Source organism: Trachemys scripta, chromosome 7, assembly GCF_013100865.1.
Source record: "Trachemys scripta elegans isolate TJP31775 chromosome 7, CAS_Tse_1.0, whole genome shotgun sequence".
NCBI classification, from domain to species: domain Eukaryota; kingdom Metazoa; phylum Chordata; order Testudines; family Emydidae; genus Trachemys; species Trachemys scripta.
The window spans coordinates 26,660,215-26,673,882 of NC_048304.1; the positions used below are offsets into that span (position 1 = coordinate 26,660,215).

The 13,668-nt window shown below is 38.4% G+C and overlaps 1 protein-coding gene across 5 annotated transcripts in view; it reads right to left on the bottom strand.

Moving 5' to 3' along the window:
* Positions 1–788: 788 nt before the first annotated feature.
* CACNA2D3 (calcium voltage-gated channel auxiliary subunit alpha2delta 3) overlaps positions 789–13,668 on the bottom strand; it is a 713,664-nt gene continuing 700,784 nt past the window's right edge. For 4 of the 5 annotated variants that reach the window (XM_034776516.1, XM_034776515.1, XM_034776517.1 and 1 more), the window contains 3 exons: positions 3,023–3,135; positions 2,074–2,156; positions 789–1,177 (listed from right to left, as the gene is read on the bottom strand). In XM_034776516.1, the coding sequence (XP_034632407.1) occupies positions 1,085–1,177; positions 2,074–2,156; positions 3,023–3,135 (289 nt within the window). In that variant the 3' untranslated portion in view covers positions 789–1,084. Of the gene's footprint in view, positions 1,178–2,073; positions 2,451–2,553; positions 2,576–3,022; positions 3,136–13,668 lie in introns of those variants that run through there. The other variant, XM_034776518.1, reaches the window with a different exon arrangement.

Sequence of the window (13,668 nt, forward strand, 5' to 3'; positions counted from 1 at the left end):
AAAACCCTGGAGCCGGCCCTGGGTGTCAGGTAGTGTGAACCTGACTGGGGAATAAACAAGGCACTAGAACAAGGGAATCCTGACTTGCTGTGCTCCTGACGCACTGTGTGACTTGGGCACATCACAACTTCTCTGTCTCTCCATTTCACCATAGGGAACTTGACCTAACTATTTCACAGTTAATATATGTAAAAAAGCATTTTGAAGCTGAGGAGCAGAATGTAAGTGCTAACATATCATCATCATCATCATCTCCTCTTTTATGTCAATTACATTTGTAAATGTGAGACATCTCCATATCTTTTAAAAAGTGTTAATGATTGAATTCTGCCACTTGCGATACATATTACTAAAGAACCAGATTCAAAACCTGTGGACGTTATTAGAAAGATTTCAGTTGGCTTCAGCTCATACTCTAAATGTTGTAGGATTTTCTTTACAGCTATGTTAAAAAAGCTCCAGTTTCACTGTAAATCATCAGAGAACATTATCTGTGTCCCAGTTCAGCAAAATAACTGAAGCACATGCGCAACTTGAAGGACTTGCTTACGTTCCATTGACTTGGTTATTAATATAAGTCACTCAGCCTTTATTATAAAAAATTAGGTATGTGTTATCCTCTAGCTTCCCATTATCTCAGAAATAGTTTAACAAAGTCTACACATGTGAAATCTCCGCTTACCTGTTTTATTATGTTCCAATTACTAGTTCAGGAAAAATGTTTAGTTGCTATATTTAAAAAAATACACAATGAAATTATGATTTTAATATACTTTATTTAAAAAGTACACAGTTTTAAATTGGTTTCAATGGGACAAAGCAGAAAGTAATGGACACCTGTGTATATCTATTAAAGTCCTTTTTTTGATGAATTGTGACTATCATATGGCAAATTCACATTTGCATGACTTGCAAAGTAAAAAGATAAATCTTTTTCAACATATCTTTAAGTTTATCTCATCAACAGTTTAAAATCATGAAATGCTGATGTTTTGACTATATTTCTTGTCTTCTATGTTGCACCATTTCTCAGTTCACAGTTTATCCATGTATTTAGCATGCCAAGTGAACACATCAGTCAACGTCACCTTGAGAAAATTGCCAAAAGCAGTGGAAGAAGAACAAGAGTAGGTTTAGCACTAAGGCCTAGAACACCCCCACATTCTCTTGCATTCTCCTAAAGAAAAGAACAAAGAAGAATCAAGACAAAAACATTAAGATTCATGGCAATGCATGGATATTTATTAAAGCACATATGCAGTAGATGGCAGATTCAATAAAACAAAATTTGTGTAATCAAAGCACAGAAAAATAAAGATGATCAGGAAGCTATTCTTGGCTCTGGGTGACCTTGGGCAAGTCACTTCCTCTTTGTGCCTCAGCAGAGTAGATATTTAAGCTCATAAAGTATGAAGCACTTGTGTAGAGCATTACATCTTAAAAGCATTGTGTCGGAGTCCCAGCTAAACATATCAACATATCACAAAATTACCAGTAGGACAATTGAAATGCTGACGTTATTTACTCAGGCAGAGACCAAATCCTGTCCCATGGCCAATTAGCTTGGTTTCAGAAAGGAATCATGGAAGGAATCAGTATTAGACCCAGAATAAGATCTCAGAAGTTCCTGACTGCCAATTCTGCACTCAGATCATGCCTCTGCCTCTTACATGTTGTGCCGTGATGTGCGAAAACAGCACTTAATCGTGAAATGGAGTACAAGCTCACTTGACAATTTCTGCATTGCTTGCAATCATGCAGCAACTTCCCTTTACTACTATGTTCAGAATGTCCAAAATATTTAGTTGCTTTTCGCACTAGAAGAGAGTTTTCTAATACAGATGCTCCCTGGGTTATGCAAACCCGATTTACGAAAATCTGCACTTACGGAAAAAGTTCCAGAATCTTTTTTTTTTTTTTGCATAATTGTCGGGTATATGTTCCCGACTTACGCAAAATTCGACTTACACAAGGCGTTCCGGAACGGAATGCTTGCGTAAGTCGTGGAGCGTCTGTATCTATTCTAGAAAAAATATTTACCAAAGAGGGAAAAAAAGCAGTATAAAAACTTACTTCAGGATGAAATCCATGACAAGATTCTGGACGTCTTCTAATCTTCTGAGATTTTAAACGTTCACATTTAAGGGATTCATTATGTTCACAGTAGTTAAGGAGAGATCTTATGATCACTGCATTTAAATATTCAAAGTTTGAATGGATTTGAAATGAAGTTCATCCATCCATCCCTTCCTCCTCCCACTCCTCCAAAATCCAACCAATCAACAAAAGAAGTGGGACATAATTCTATTGCTGTTCTTCCCAATGTTGTTCCCATCGGCACTTAATACAACCAAATGGTCCTTTGAAAGGTCTATCACTCAGCAATAAAAATATACTGCAGATTCTTTTCGGTGAATTCCTATTTATGAGAAGAAACAAACCCCAAACTCCTGTATGGCAATAAAACAAGATGATGTTTAGACTACAAATTAAGTTGTCAATTTACTTTGTTACAGAATCTATCTTTTATATTTTCAGAACACAAAGTGTTACCTGTCAGTGTAGCAATCCAGCCCTAAAATGCAAAGTTAAGGAAGAGATTATATATTATATTACAATAAAGGAGTTATCCAGGTTTAAAATGTTATCTTTGGCAATATGGGTGCAATTTTCAAAACCACCAAAGATTTAGGAGGCTATGTCCTATTTTCAGAAGTGACTTAAGGCCAGATTTACAGAGACATTTATGTGTCTAAATACGCATGCAGATGCCTTACAAAAGCACTTAAGTGAGTTAGGTGCACAACTCTCATTGACTTTCAATGGGACTTAGGCTCTTAAATGCATCAGTAACTTTGGAAAATGAGACTAAGGAGCAGATCCTCAGCTGCCTTGACTTCAATGGGGCCATGACAATTTACAACAGCAGAGGATCTGTCTGTTAGGCTCCTAAATCACACAGGGTCACATTCAACATTGGCACTTTGAGTCTCCCTCTTACAATCTTCAAAATAAAGGATATACCTTATTTCTATGGGTTCCATGGTAATTGGCAAGATAGACTCACAGTTGCATTCATTATCTACTACCACCATGAAGAGATTGCTGCTTGGGATTTGCTGGATGACAAAGGACCTGTAAATGTAAGAGTCAGTAATTAATAGTAACATTTTCTATTGTACGTGTCCATGTTTCTTAGCAACAGGCTTTTGGTAAGCGTATTTTAATATGTCAATAAAACAAATAAATACTTAAATAATAATAATAATAATAAACAACATGTGCAGATCAATAAATATAACTGTTAGTGAAAGTCATTCACATACAGAGAGGCTTGTGCAAGGCTCTCCTCACTTTGTAAACTTGGTGGTGCCCTTCTAAGGTATGTACACTGGGGGGAGCAGCTGCATAGAAGGTCCCCTACACAAAGCTTAATTTGTGCCAGGGCTTCCCTAGGCTTGGCAGTTCATAGCCCCAGCACTTCAGGTGCGTGAGTTCTGAATGTAAACATCTTGTTTGATTCCCGGCACCTAACTGCTTGAGGCCGAGCATGTCTTTCATTACAAACTAAACACTGCCCCTACCTAGGGGACTCTGCCTCAGTACTGAATAGGCTGGTACAAAATGGATCAGTAGGGATGGCCTGAGAGCACAGCAATTGGATTTGTGCTCATGCCCATCATCTACTCCTAAGGTCACGTGTATTTCAATATAAGTTGTGAATGTATTTTATGTTCTTGAATTTTTGCTCCACATTGAATCACGGCTTATATATTTACTATTAGGGTACATCAAGTCGATACTAACTGCCCAGGATCCTGCATAATTACTGTGCTAAGCAAAGTCTGCCAATATACATTCAAAGTCAGGGACTGCACGGTCATCAAATTATGGGTGGTTTTATTCACCACTGATCTTGTACTAAACAGCATGAATTAAGGAACAGGATCCTGCTGAGAGTCATTATATTGCCAAGCCAGTGGAACCAAGATTATGCCTCAAATATTTATGAGTCAGGAGGTGTATTTGGTAATCTACTAGAAAACTTACTGTATATGCAGCACCTCGGGTAAATTATGACAACAAGATATACATGAAATTCAGACAGAAGAAAAAAGCAACACTGCTAATAAATAGAAGGAACACTACACTCAAGGGAGTGCAGTGAATGCTCCTTCTCAGCATGAGTCAACTCCCACTGGAGCCAAAAGGAGTCTAATGATTTCAATGGGAATTAGATTTGACCCTTCGTGCACCTCCACAGGGGGAGGGGAGGAGCCAGAGGTGTGGTTTACAGGATGGAACAAATTGCACACTGCAACACAATCTGAGGCAACAGGGATGGGGCTGCATCATAATGACCCTACTCAAGACTGTGTCTACTGGGCACAATTCACCCCCTATTCTGAAATCCTGGACACAAGACAAGACCCTTATAATTTGGACCCAGATTTAATTTACCCATGTCAATATTTATACATCAAGTCAATGTAACAACATCTTGTGACATGTAACATCTTTGAAAGCTGGCACATCCAGAAATGAGGTTTTTCGGCATGGTGAACTGGTGAGCGCGCATGAAGGTAATGAGGGCTTGGACACGAGTAGATGTGGACAGAAGCATATTTTCACTCAGACGTCTCTATTTAAAATACATATTGTCTTACTAAAAAAACCTCCCTGCTTTTCCAAAAATCACAGAAGATGAAATACAAGGGGGAAAAAAAATCTTTGAACCTAGCTTGAGAAAAGAATAATTGGAAAACCTGCCATAAAAATATTGCCAACGGAAAGATTAAACACTTTTCAATATTTTTAAAACTCACTGAACCTCCATTAAAGTTACACTTAGAGAGATCTGCAATATGTTAGCTTTATGTTTATACACGAAATATACATTTATGGCATAATGTACAGGGCTGAACTTTATAAATGCACCTAAACAGCTGGAGCATGTAGCAAGGCTGACATCATTGTAATGGAGCATCTGTGGCTTTGTATGTGAAAGAAATGGGGCCAATAAAAGGAAAGGAGGAAAATTCTTTCACAGAAAATAACAGCAAAATTTTATATGCATGAATAGCTCAGAAAGTTATAAATAAATCCAGTCCCAAAGGAGGGAAAATGCAATTTCAGTTTATCCATCCCAGGAACTGAAACAACCCAGTTCTATGCTTTCTGGAAGCAATATTTATATTTATTATATCTGCAAAATCAGCTCTGAAAACAACTGAAAGCAGATACTCAAAAGTGTTGATATCATTACTGTTCATTTGAATAACTCTATTTTGGGGGGTGAGGGTTGCCACTCCTTTGTCCTACTTGAGTCTTCCTCCTGAATCTCAAATTTCTTTTGTGGATTGCCCCCATTTTGAAGCCCTCCCAGGGACTCTTAGACTTGTGGGAAAACATGCATTATGTCCAGGGCAGTTGGGGCTTACAGTTGACATTTCATGAAAGGTGGACATATTTGTCATTTATTTCTTCCTCCTCTGGGGTGTTATAATGACTGTGCAGTACAGAATATTGCTTCTTTTTAAAAAATTTCTGAACCTTTCCTGTAACTTCACCTAATGGAAACAAAGCAGGAAGAGCTTTAAGACAAAAGGGAGCCTACAGCTGGTAGCCATGATGCTGAGTAGATTTCTACATGAGTTGCTTCTCTAGAAAGTCAGAAGCTGTAAAGACTGTTAAGAACGAAAGACCCTTAAGCTGGTTGGGAATTTTTTTGACATTAATATTTTTTGTTGGAAAATGCCAGGTTGCTGAAACTGAAATGTTTCACAGGAACATGCCAGTTTTGTCTAAACTTTTGTTGAGAAAGGTTTCTTGGGTCCAGGATGGAATTTTCTGGTCAAAACCAGAGAGCCAGGCCAGAATAGCCAATAGCCAGGTGGTTAGGAACCAATCTGGGAGAACCAGATTCAAGTCCCTGCTCTGAATCAGGCAGAGTAGGGACTTGAACCTAGGGTGACCAGACAGTCCCAATTTTTGGGTCTTTTTCTTATATAGGCTCCTATTACCTCCCACCCCCGTCCCGATTTTTCACACCTGATGTCTGGTCACCCTACCTGAACCTCACTCTCCCATCCCTAACCACCAGGCTATTGGCTATTCTGGTGTGTGTGTATATGTGTCTGTCTGTCCTCCAATCCCCTCCCTCCCGCCCCCCAAAAAAACAAAAAAACAAAACTTTGACAAGTCCTGATTTTGTCCCAATGTAGAATGGAAAAATGTTTTGAAAACACAAACATTTTTGTGGATGAGAAACACATTTCCCCCTTAGCTTTAGCTTTACTTAGGAATACTGTTGGCCCCGGTAATTTGGTGTATTCATGTATATGTCTGAACTGAAAGAAACTGTATGCAATATATTTACAAGGTACCTGGTATTAGGTTAATCTGAAACATTATATATTAATATATATTATATATTTACAAGGTATCCAGTATTAGGTTAGTCTGTCACACTGCTCCCACTGACAACATATTGATCTGGTTCCCTTCTCAGTCCAGCACCAGCTCTCAACAGTGAATAATGTGATAATTCCATAGTATAAATAGGATGCATGTCTATCTATCTTAGGTGTTTTAAAGGTGCTTGGCACCGTGGCACCTAACTCTGAAGATGTATCTATCCTCCAAAGGGGGAAAACCCATGCAAAGTTTAAACATCTTTGCCTATTGCTGCACCTCACGGGCCAGCTAGTCTGTTCCACAGCAACTGTGACAGCTTGCAACATGGCACAGCTGGACTATCTGCACCACTCTAAGGGTGCATTCAAATTAAGCTTTGCTTCTTCAGCATGGCCCTGATTCAGGAAAGCTCTTGAACACATCCTTAAATCCATTCCTGTTCAGAATAGTATTGAAGCACATGTGAACTGAACTTTAAATATGTGCTTACGTCCCAATTACTTCAATGCCCTGAATCTGAATGCTTTTTTTCAAATGGGGCATATTTGAATTCAAACGTCCTACGATAAAAACAGCTAATGCAATGCTTACACATGCACTCCTGAAGATACTAAAAGATTTTTTCCTTGAGGAAACTCTAATACATGTTGTCTATCATATGTAGTAAATTCATACAATATAGATTTGTAGAAAATAAAGATGGACGTTTTCGATTTAGTGGGATAAACTTTAATTTATATTACTTTACCCACTCGTTTTTGTGTATGTACTTCAAGCATAAGTTTTCTCCCCCAGAATTCTGAAACCTAATCCTGAAATGAAGCTGCAGTGCTGAATGTGTGTCTTCACCAGCCATAAACAAAAGGATTAGGATGTGGTCATCAGATCCAGGTGAGGAACATGGGTGGAGTAAAGCTGAGTGAGTAATTTGGGAATAATACTTTTGTGTGATCAATTTAGCCTGCTTTTCCATGTGTGGAACATTCACCAACAGATTACATTTTCTTTCAATTGATGTTATTCAAAACCATTTCATGGATTTTGGGGGACTTTTAACCTCACAGGATTGACCTCAAACAAATTTTCTGCAGATATTCACTATTCAAGCTGCCCTGATTAGCAAGTCACGTTGTATCATTTCCACTCTCAAGCTGGATAAGCATGTAGGCACTCCCAGAATTAATACTTGCATCTAAGTTTAAAATTCAGTTTCCATGGTTATATGCTCATGTGACTTTGAAATTCACTTTGAATGAATGGTTTCAGAGTAGCAGCCGTGTTAGTCATTATCCGCAAAAAGAACGGGAGTACTTGTGGCACCTTAGAAACTAACAAATTTATTTGAGCATAAACTTTCGTGGGCTACAGCCCACTTCATCTGATGTAGCCCACAAAAGCTTATGCTCAAATAAATTTGCTAGTCTCTAAGGTGCCAAGTACTCCTGTTCACTTTGAATGAATGTTCATGCCAGTGACTCTCAATAGCTTGACCAGAGAACACAAAAAGGTGCATGAACACAATCAGAGTAAAGTCATTTAAAAACTGAAATAGTCAACCAAAATGTTTTGCAGCGTTTGCCAAGCTCTAGTTGTTAGGGAGAAAAAACTCCAACAAAAATATCTTCAATGGGCTGTAGAAGAAATACAGAAAGTTGCTGACAAAGTAACAAAAATGGTGCCAGCTTTCAAGTGGGCTCCTCAAAGAGTCTCCAAAGTCTAGATTTCAAAGAATTATTTCTGAGTCACCTGCTGGGTTAGGCTGTCATTTGTGTCACCAGCAATATGGGAGCCAAATATCAGTGATGGATTAAAGATTTTATTGAATTTTTTTTCCTGGTTTAACAATCAAAAAGATTATCTATGTTTAATATTTATGGTGAATGTTTCATGTTTAAAGAGTAAAGGCTCTTTTCAAGTTAAGTAATGTAAATCTTTTAGTTGGAGACTTTTGCTTTACAACAGTATCATCATCCTCAGTTGCCATCCATGACAAGCGAACATTAGTTTTGATAGTGTTAGCACACAGAGAGCCTTGCACACTTCTCCATACATAAAACATCATAAACTCCCGTGGTTCTTGTTATACTGAAGCCACATTGAGTCAATAAGAACCTTATTAATCATTCTACCCATCTTTCATCCACTGTGGAACTGGTTTGGTTTATTTACAGATCCAGAGGCTCAATACAGCCTTGTACAGGAAGTGTATCTTCACTCTGCTTTTACAAGGAAAGGTGGGGAAAGAAGATGTTAAGCACTTGAAAAGGAAATGGGGGGAGAGCAAGAGAAAAGAAAATCTAAACTATTTTCTTGCTCTAGCCAAAGAGGAAATAGGGCGTAAATGCAGAACAGCATGAAATTCACTATTTTGATTCACAGAATCAAGCACCGATTTTTTTCACACTCTAAGTTTCTTTTTTTAAGCTATTTTGGCAACAACAACAAAAAAGAGAGAGCGTTCTTTGCTAAATAAAAAAGGGCGGGGGCACATTTTGCTTGGAATTTTGCTCACAAAATGCATATATTTTGGTAAAAGTTTCCATGAAAATGAACCCATTTTCAAGAGAGGAAGGAGACTAAAAATCATTTATTTCAAGCAGTTTTGCATCTTTAATGATATTTTATAAATTGATGCTTTGAGGGGCATCTTAATAAGACACACATTTAATAAGTTAGTAATTTTACTTCATTCTTTGAAGTTTCAATATGGTGCGTGTGTGTTGCTATGGAACTGTGGCAGACATCTGAACTACTACACTGCGTCTATTAATGGTTGAATTTCAAGACTTTCAAGTGATATGCTAAAATTTAAATCTGAATTTCTTACTTTTGGGCATACATACATTTTTAATCATGTTGTCTACCACTACTAAATGTCTACGTACAATCTTAATCTATGGACATAATTTCTAAATGCAAATGTACTCATTGCTGAAGAAAATTTGCAAATTATAGAGATGGTGTCTACTTGGAATCACCATAAATGTCCCAGGGTGCTTTACAAAATATAAAATAAGGCTCATGTCCTGTCCCAAAGAGCTTAAGGTGGGATTTTTTTTTTGCCTTTGTTACATCCATGAACATTCCACTCAGGAAAATGGGCACATGTGTAACAAGGCAAAATTTACTCCCCCCCCCCTTTTTTTTTTTTTTTGCAGCACCTTTAGGTATGAGGCTGCTGTGTTTTGCAAAGTAACGATTAAGGGCTAGTTCCTTGGGAATGGCAAACATGCAGTGTGCGCTAGTCAAGGGGTCACCTGATTCTGCTGCTGCTCACTGCTTATCATTGCCTTGTGATAACTTGCTGAAGTCACAAGGGTCTGAAACATGGCTCATGATCAGTGTGGGTTTTTTAAAAAAAAAATAGTGATTCAATACTACTAGCAGGCTTCAGCTTTCCTTTCCCAAAATACATGGACCACAAAAGATATTCTTGAGCTCATTAGAAATCAAATATGAAAGAGAAGTGTGTTCAATCCAGCTAAGCTAATTGAACCTTTAAGTTATTTACTTTCTACTGTTTAAGTAAAACATCTCCTGCTAAAGGGAAATCAATATTATTATTAAACAGTTTGTATTTACATGCCGGCAAGACAATCCATTTCAGTTTGTTCCTTTATAACATCTTATGTATGATGCATACTAAACTCATAGGCCCCAAGTTCTCATACCATTTAAAAAGCCACTGGAGAGGAACACATACCTACAAACAAATCTAGGTGGTTAAGGAAACAACATGTCCAACGCAGCATACTTCGTATGGGACTGAAAATGGGCCAGACATTGGTATGAACAGAGGACAGGGTCAGAGTAGACCACACGGGCCCATGGATTCCTGGTCAACTGCACATAAAATACTTTCTCTCCTCATTCTTTTCAGGCTTCTGATGGCTTACAGCCATGCTGCCATTTGCTGGTGGACAGTACCAGTGCTATATGACCCCTCTCCGCCAATGAGGTCCATAAATCATATAGGAGAAGTAATACAACACCAAACAGCTTTAAAAAAATCCCTGTATTTTACATAGCTCTCTTAGGAGAAGGAACATACAAATTTAGAGCAGCTGTCCTGCTGCTCCTAGACCCCCTCTCCCTCCCACCTTTAGGGGGTGTGTATGGAGGCTACAAAGTGTTTAAGGAACCTAGCTAAATGATGAATATGGGTCCCTAAGGACACTCAGAGTGGAAGATATTTTTCTGTGTCATTCTGGGGGCACCCGAGTAAATAACTAGCTTTGGAATCAATTAGACTCATTTAAATAAAATTCTGTATACCTACTGCCCACAAGGGTAATGTGAATACCCTTCTTGTGCAACACAGGAATATTGCTGTTTAATGCATTGCTTTTCAGATCACAATAGATTTTTAGGGGCATTTTACAAGCAACTGTTACCTTCTAGAACTTTTAAAAAGTAGATTTCATTATGTTACTCTGTGCTAATGATAACAGATGCTATCCAGTAGAGTATGTGGTAGCAACGAACACATGGGCTATATGGGGTTTGAATTCCATAAATATTTAAAATGCCTGCACAGATTTGTATTTAATCTCATGTTCCTGGATATTAAGTTTAATTTAAGAAAAAACTAATTTCCAGATGTCTGTTTTTCATTTTATCTCCATCTATAATAATTGTAGGAACTGATTGAAACTAGTGCTCAGTGCTACAATTATGATGGGGGGTATACACCCAAGGGTGTTGGAACTAGGGGTGCTGCCACATCCCCTGGCTTGAAGTGGTTTACAGGGTTTACCGTTTGGTTCAATGGCTTTCAGCATCCCCACTGTACACATTGTTCCAATGCAACTGCGTACACCTAGATCCAAGTTGTGACTATGGGAATGCTGTGCGGGTGTATGCCTCCCAACACATTTGCATCCACTCCTAGCAATCAGTACCGATACTATTTTTGTTCTGGGTCATATATACAAGCTCTGCTGGATGGAGTAGCTATGCTATCACGGGGAATAATATAATGTGTAAAGAGTAAAGCGGTAAGTGGATCCACACTGAAAAAAATATTTAAACTTGTTTAACTGCTATTAGCAACTGAAACGCTTATTAGGGCACCTTAAAAAGTGGCCTGAATTTCAGAGGTGCTGAGCACCAGTAGCTCTCATTGGCTTCACTGACTGTTCTGATTCTTCGGCACCTCTGAAAAGTCAGGCTATTTTTTCCAGGTACTTAAATATGGACTTACATTGCTAACTTCAAGCACCCAGGGCGTAAGATTTTTAGTCATTACTTTGGGATTTCATTTCATATCTGTCAGGTTTTGATCTTTCCTATTTTTGTTTTAAGTAAACAACAATAACAACAACCCACCCACCCCCCAAAAAAACCCCACACATATATCAGGGTACAGTAAATGGAAAATATTGTACAATCTACACTCAAATAGCTGTTACTCACAACATAACTGACAGTTGCATATATCCAACTTTAATGGTCTGGAACAAACTATACCCATTCAACTGAACTGTAGATATCCGTTGTTCTGGTTTCCAAATCACATCATGTGTTTTCCAGGCTGCCGGCTATCTTTCCAACCCACATTTCTCTCACTTATCCATTTTTAAATGAATGAAATGTCTATATTGCAAGCATAAATTAGGTTGTTTAGGATTTTTAAATAAAATATGAAATAGAGAATGGAATATTTTTAATACCATATGTAAAATATAATACATATGCCAACAACAACATTTTGGAGTGCTTGAACTTTTAAACTAGATGAAAAAAACCTGTGGTTCTTTGACACAAAAAGACAGTTCTGAGGCCTGATCCTGCAGTGTGAACTAGACAGGTGAACTTCTGCTACAATGCAGAGCCCCACCGGCTTCAGCAGGACTCTGCATAGGTATAAGCATTCACCCATTCAGACCAGATTGCAGGTTTGGGCCCATAAATGAATGAGACAGATATCACTGAGAAATGTTACCCATCCATTTCAACAGGTGGGGGAATCGGATGGGGCTGGCAGTGAAAGAGGATAGCCCCAGCAATGAGGGAGGAAGACACTCACCGAAGTACAACACGTGGCTCCTCCACCCCTTGAAGTCTTTGGCACCCATTAGTCAGTTGGGGGAAAGGGCCAGCATCCCTCAGCTCCAGGGAATTTAACCTGGAGCAGGGGCCATGTGGAGCCTCTTTTGGCTCTGTTCCAGCAGGCAATGTCTATACAGGGCCATAATGGATAAATATAGGAAGACTTAACCCTAGGAGAGATTTCTTCCTAATTATCGGGTGTCACTTTTGAAATGCAGGAGGCGGGATATTTCCCTCTAACCTCTTCCATGCTGCAGAAGGACATCTTCTTTGTAATGAGGAAAATAACCACTGAAGGCAGTTGAGGAATTTTATAGACAAATGATAAAAGTACAATTGAGTGATCTTGTTTTTACTGATGATGTTGTCCTGCTCAGTTCAACACAATGCTTAACGGAAGACACAGCAAAACAAATTGGTTGTTCATCAACCATGGGAAGACAAAATACATGGCTATCAATGTTTCAAAAGCAACCATCTGAGTTGACAGAGAAACATTAGAAGAAATAAATCCTACTTATCTGGGGAGCAAGATGTGGTACGATGGTGGCACCAGGCCAGATGTCAAACAATGAATATCAAAAGTGGCAAACAACTTTCAGAAATTTGAAAAGAATTGGAAAAGTAGCATGAGTGGCACCATACAAAAATACAATTTTTAACTATGACATCATGTCTGTCCTCTATGGAGCAGAGTCATGCAAATCCACAACACCAATTGATAAGAAGTTAAACTCATTCCAAAGCAATGCCCGTGAGTCCATGGGAAAGCGTCCATTGGAAAGAGTTTATTATGATATCAGAAATTCTAAATGGAGCACACCAGCTTAAAGCTTCAAACATGGCTAGAAGATATATTTAGGACACAACTTAAGGAAGCCACCAACATGACTTCCACATCAAGTGATAACACAGACACCAGCTGGAGAGAGAAAAAGAGGGTCACCTAGAGAAATATTACATAGAACCATAGAGAAAGAAGCTAAATCCATCAGTATGACATTCAGAAGCCTGACCAGACCAAAATTGCTGGATGACCTATGCACCTGAGGGTGTCGAAGAAAGAAAGAAAGAAAGAAAGAAAGAAAGAAAGAAAGAAAGATCACACGCCTGAGATTATCAAGAATATTGTATATCATATTGTATCCAGACAAACCTATAGTTTCTTTTAGTTTACAAAATGATTTGCCCTGCACAACT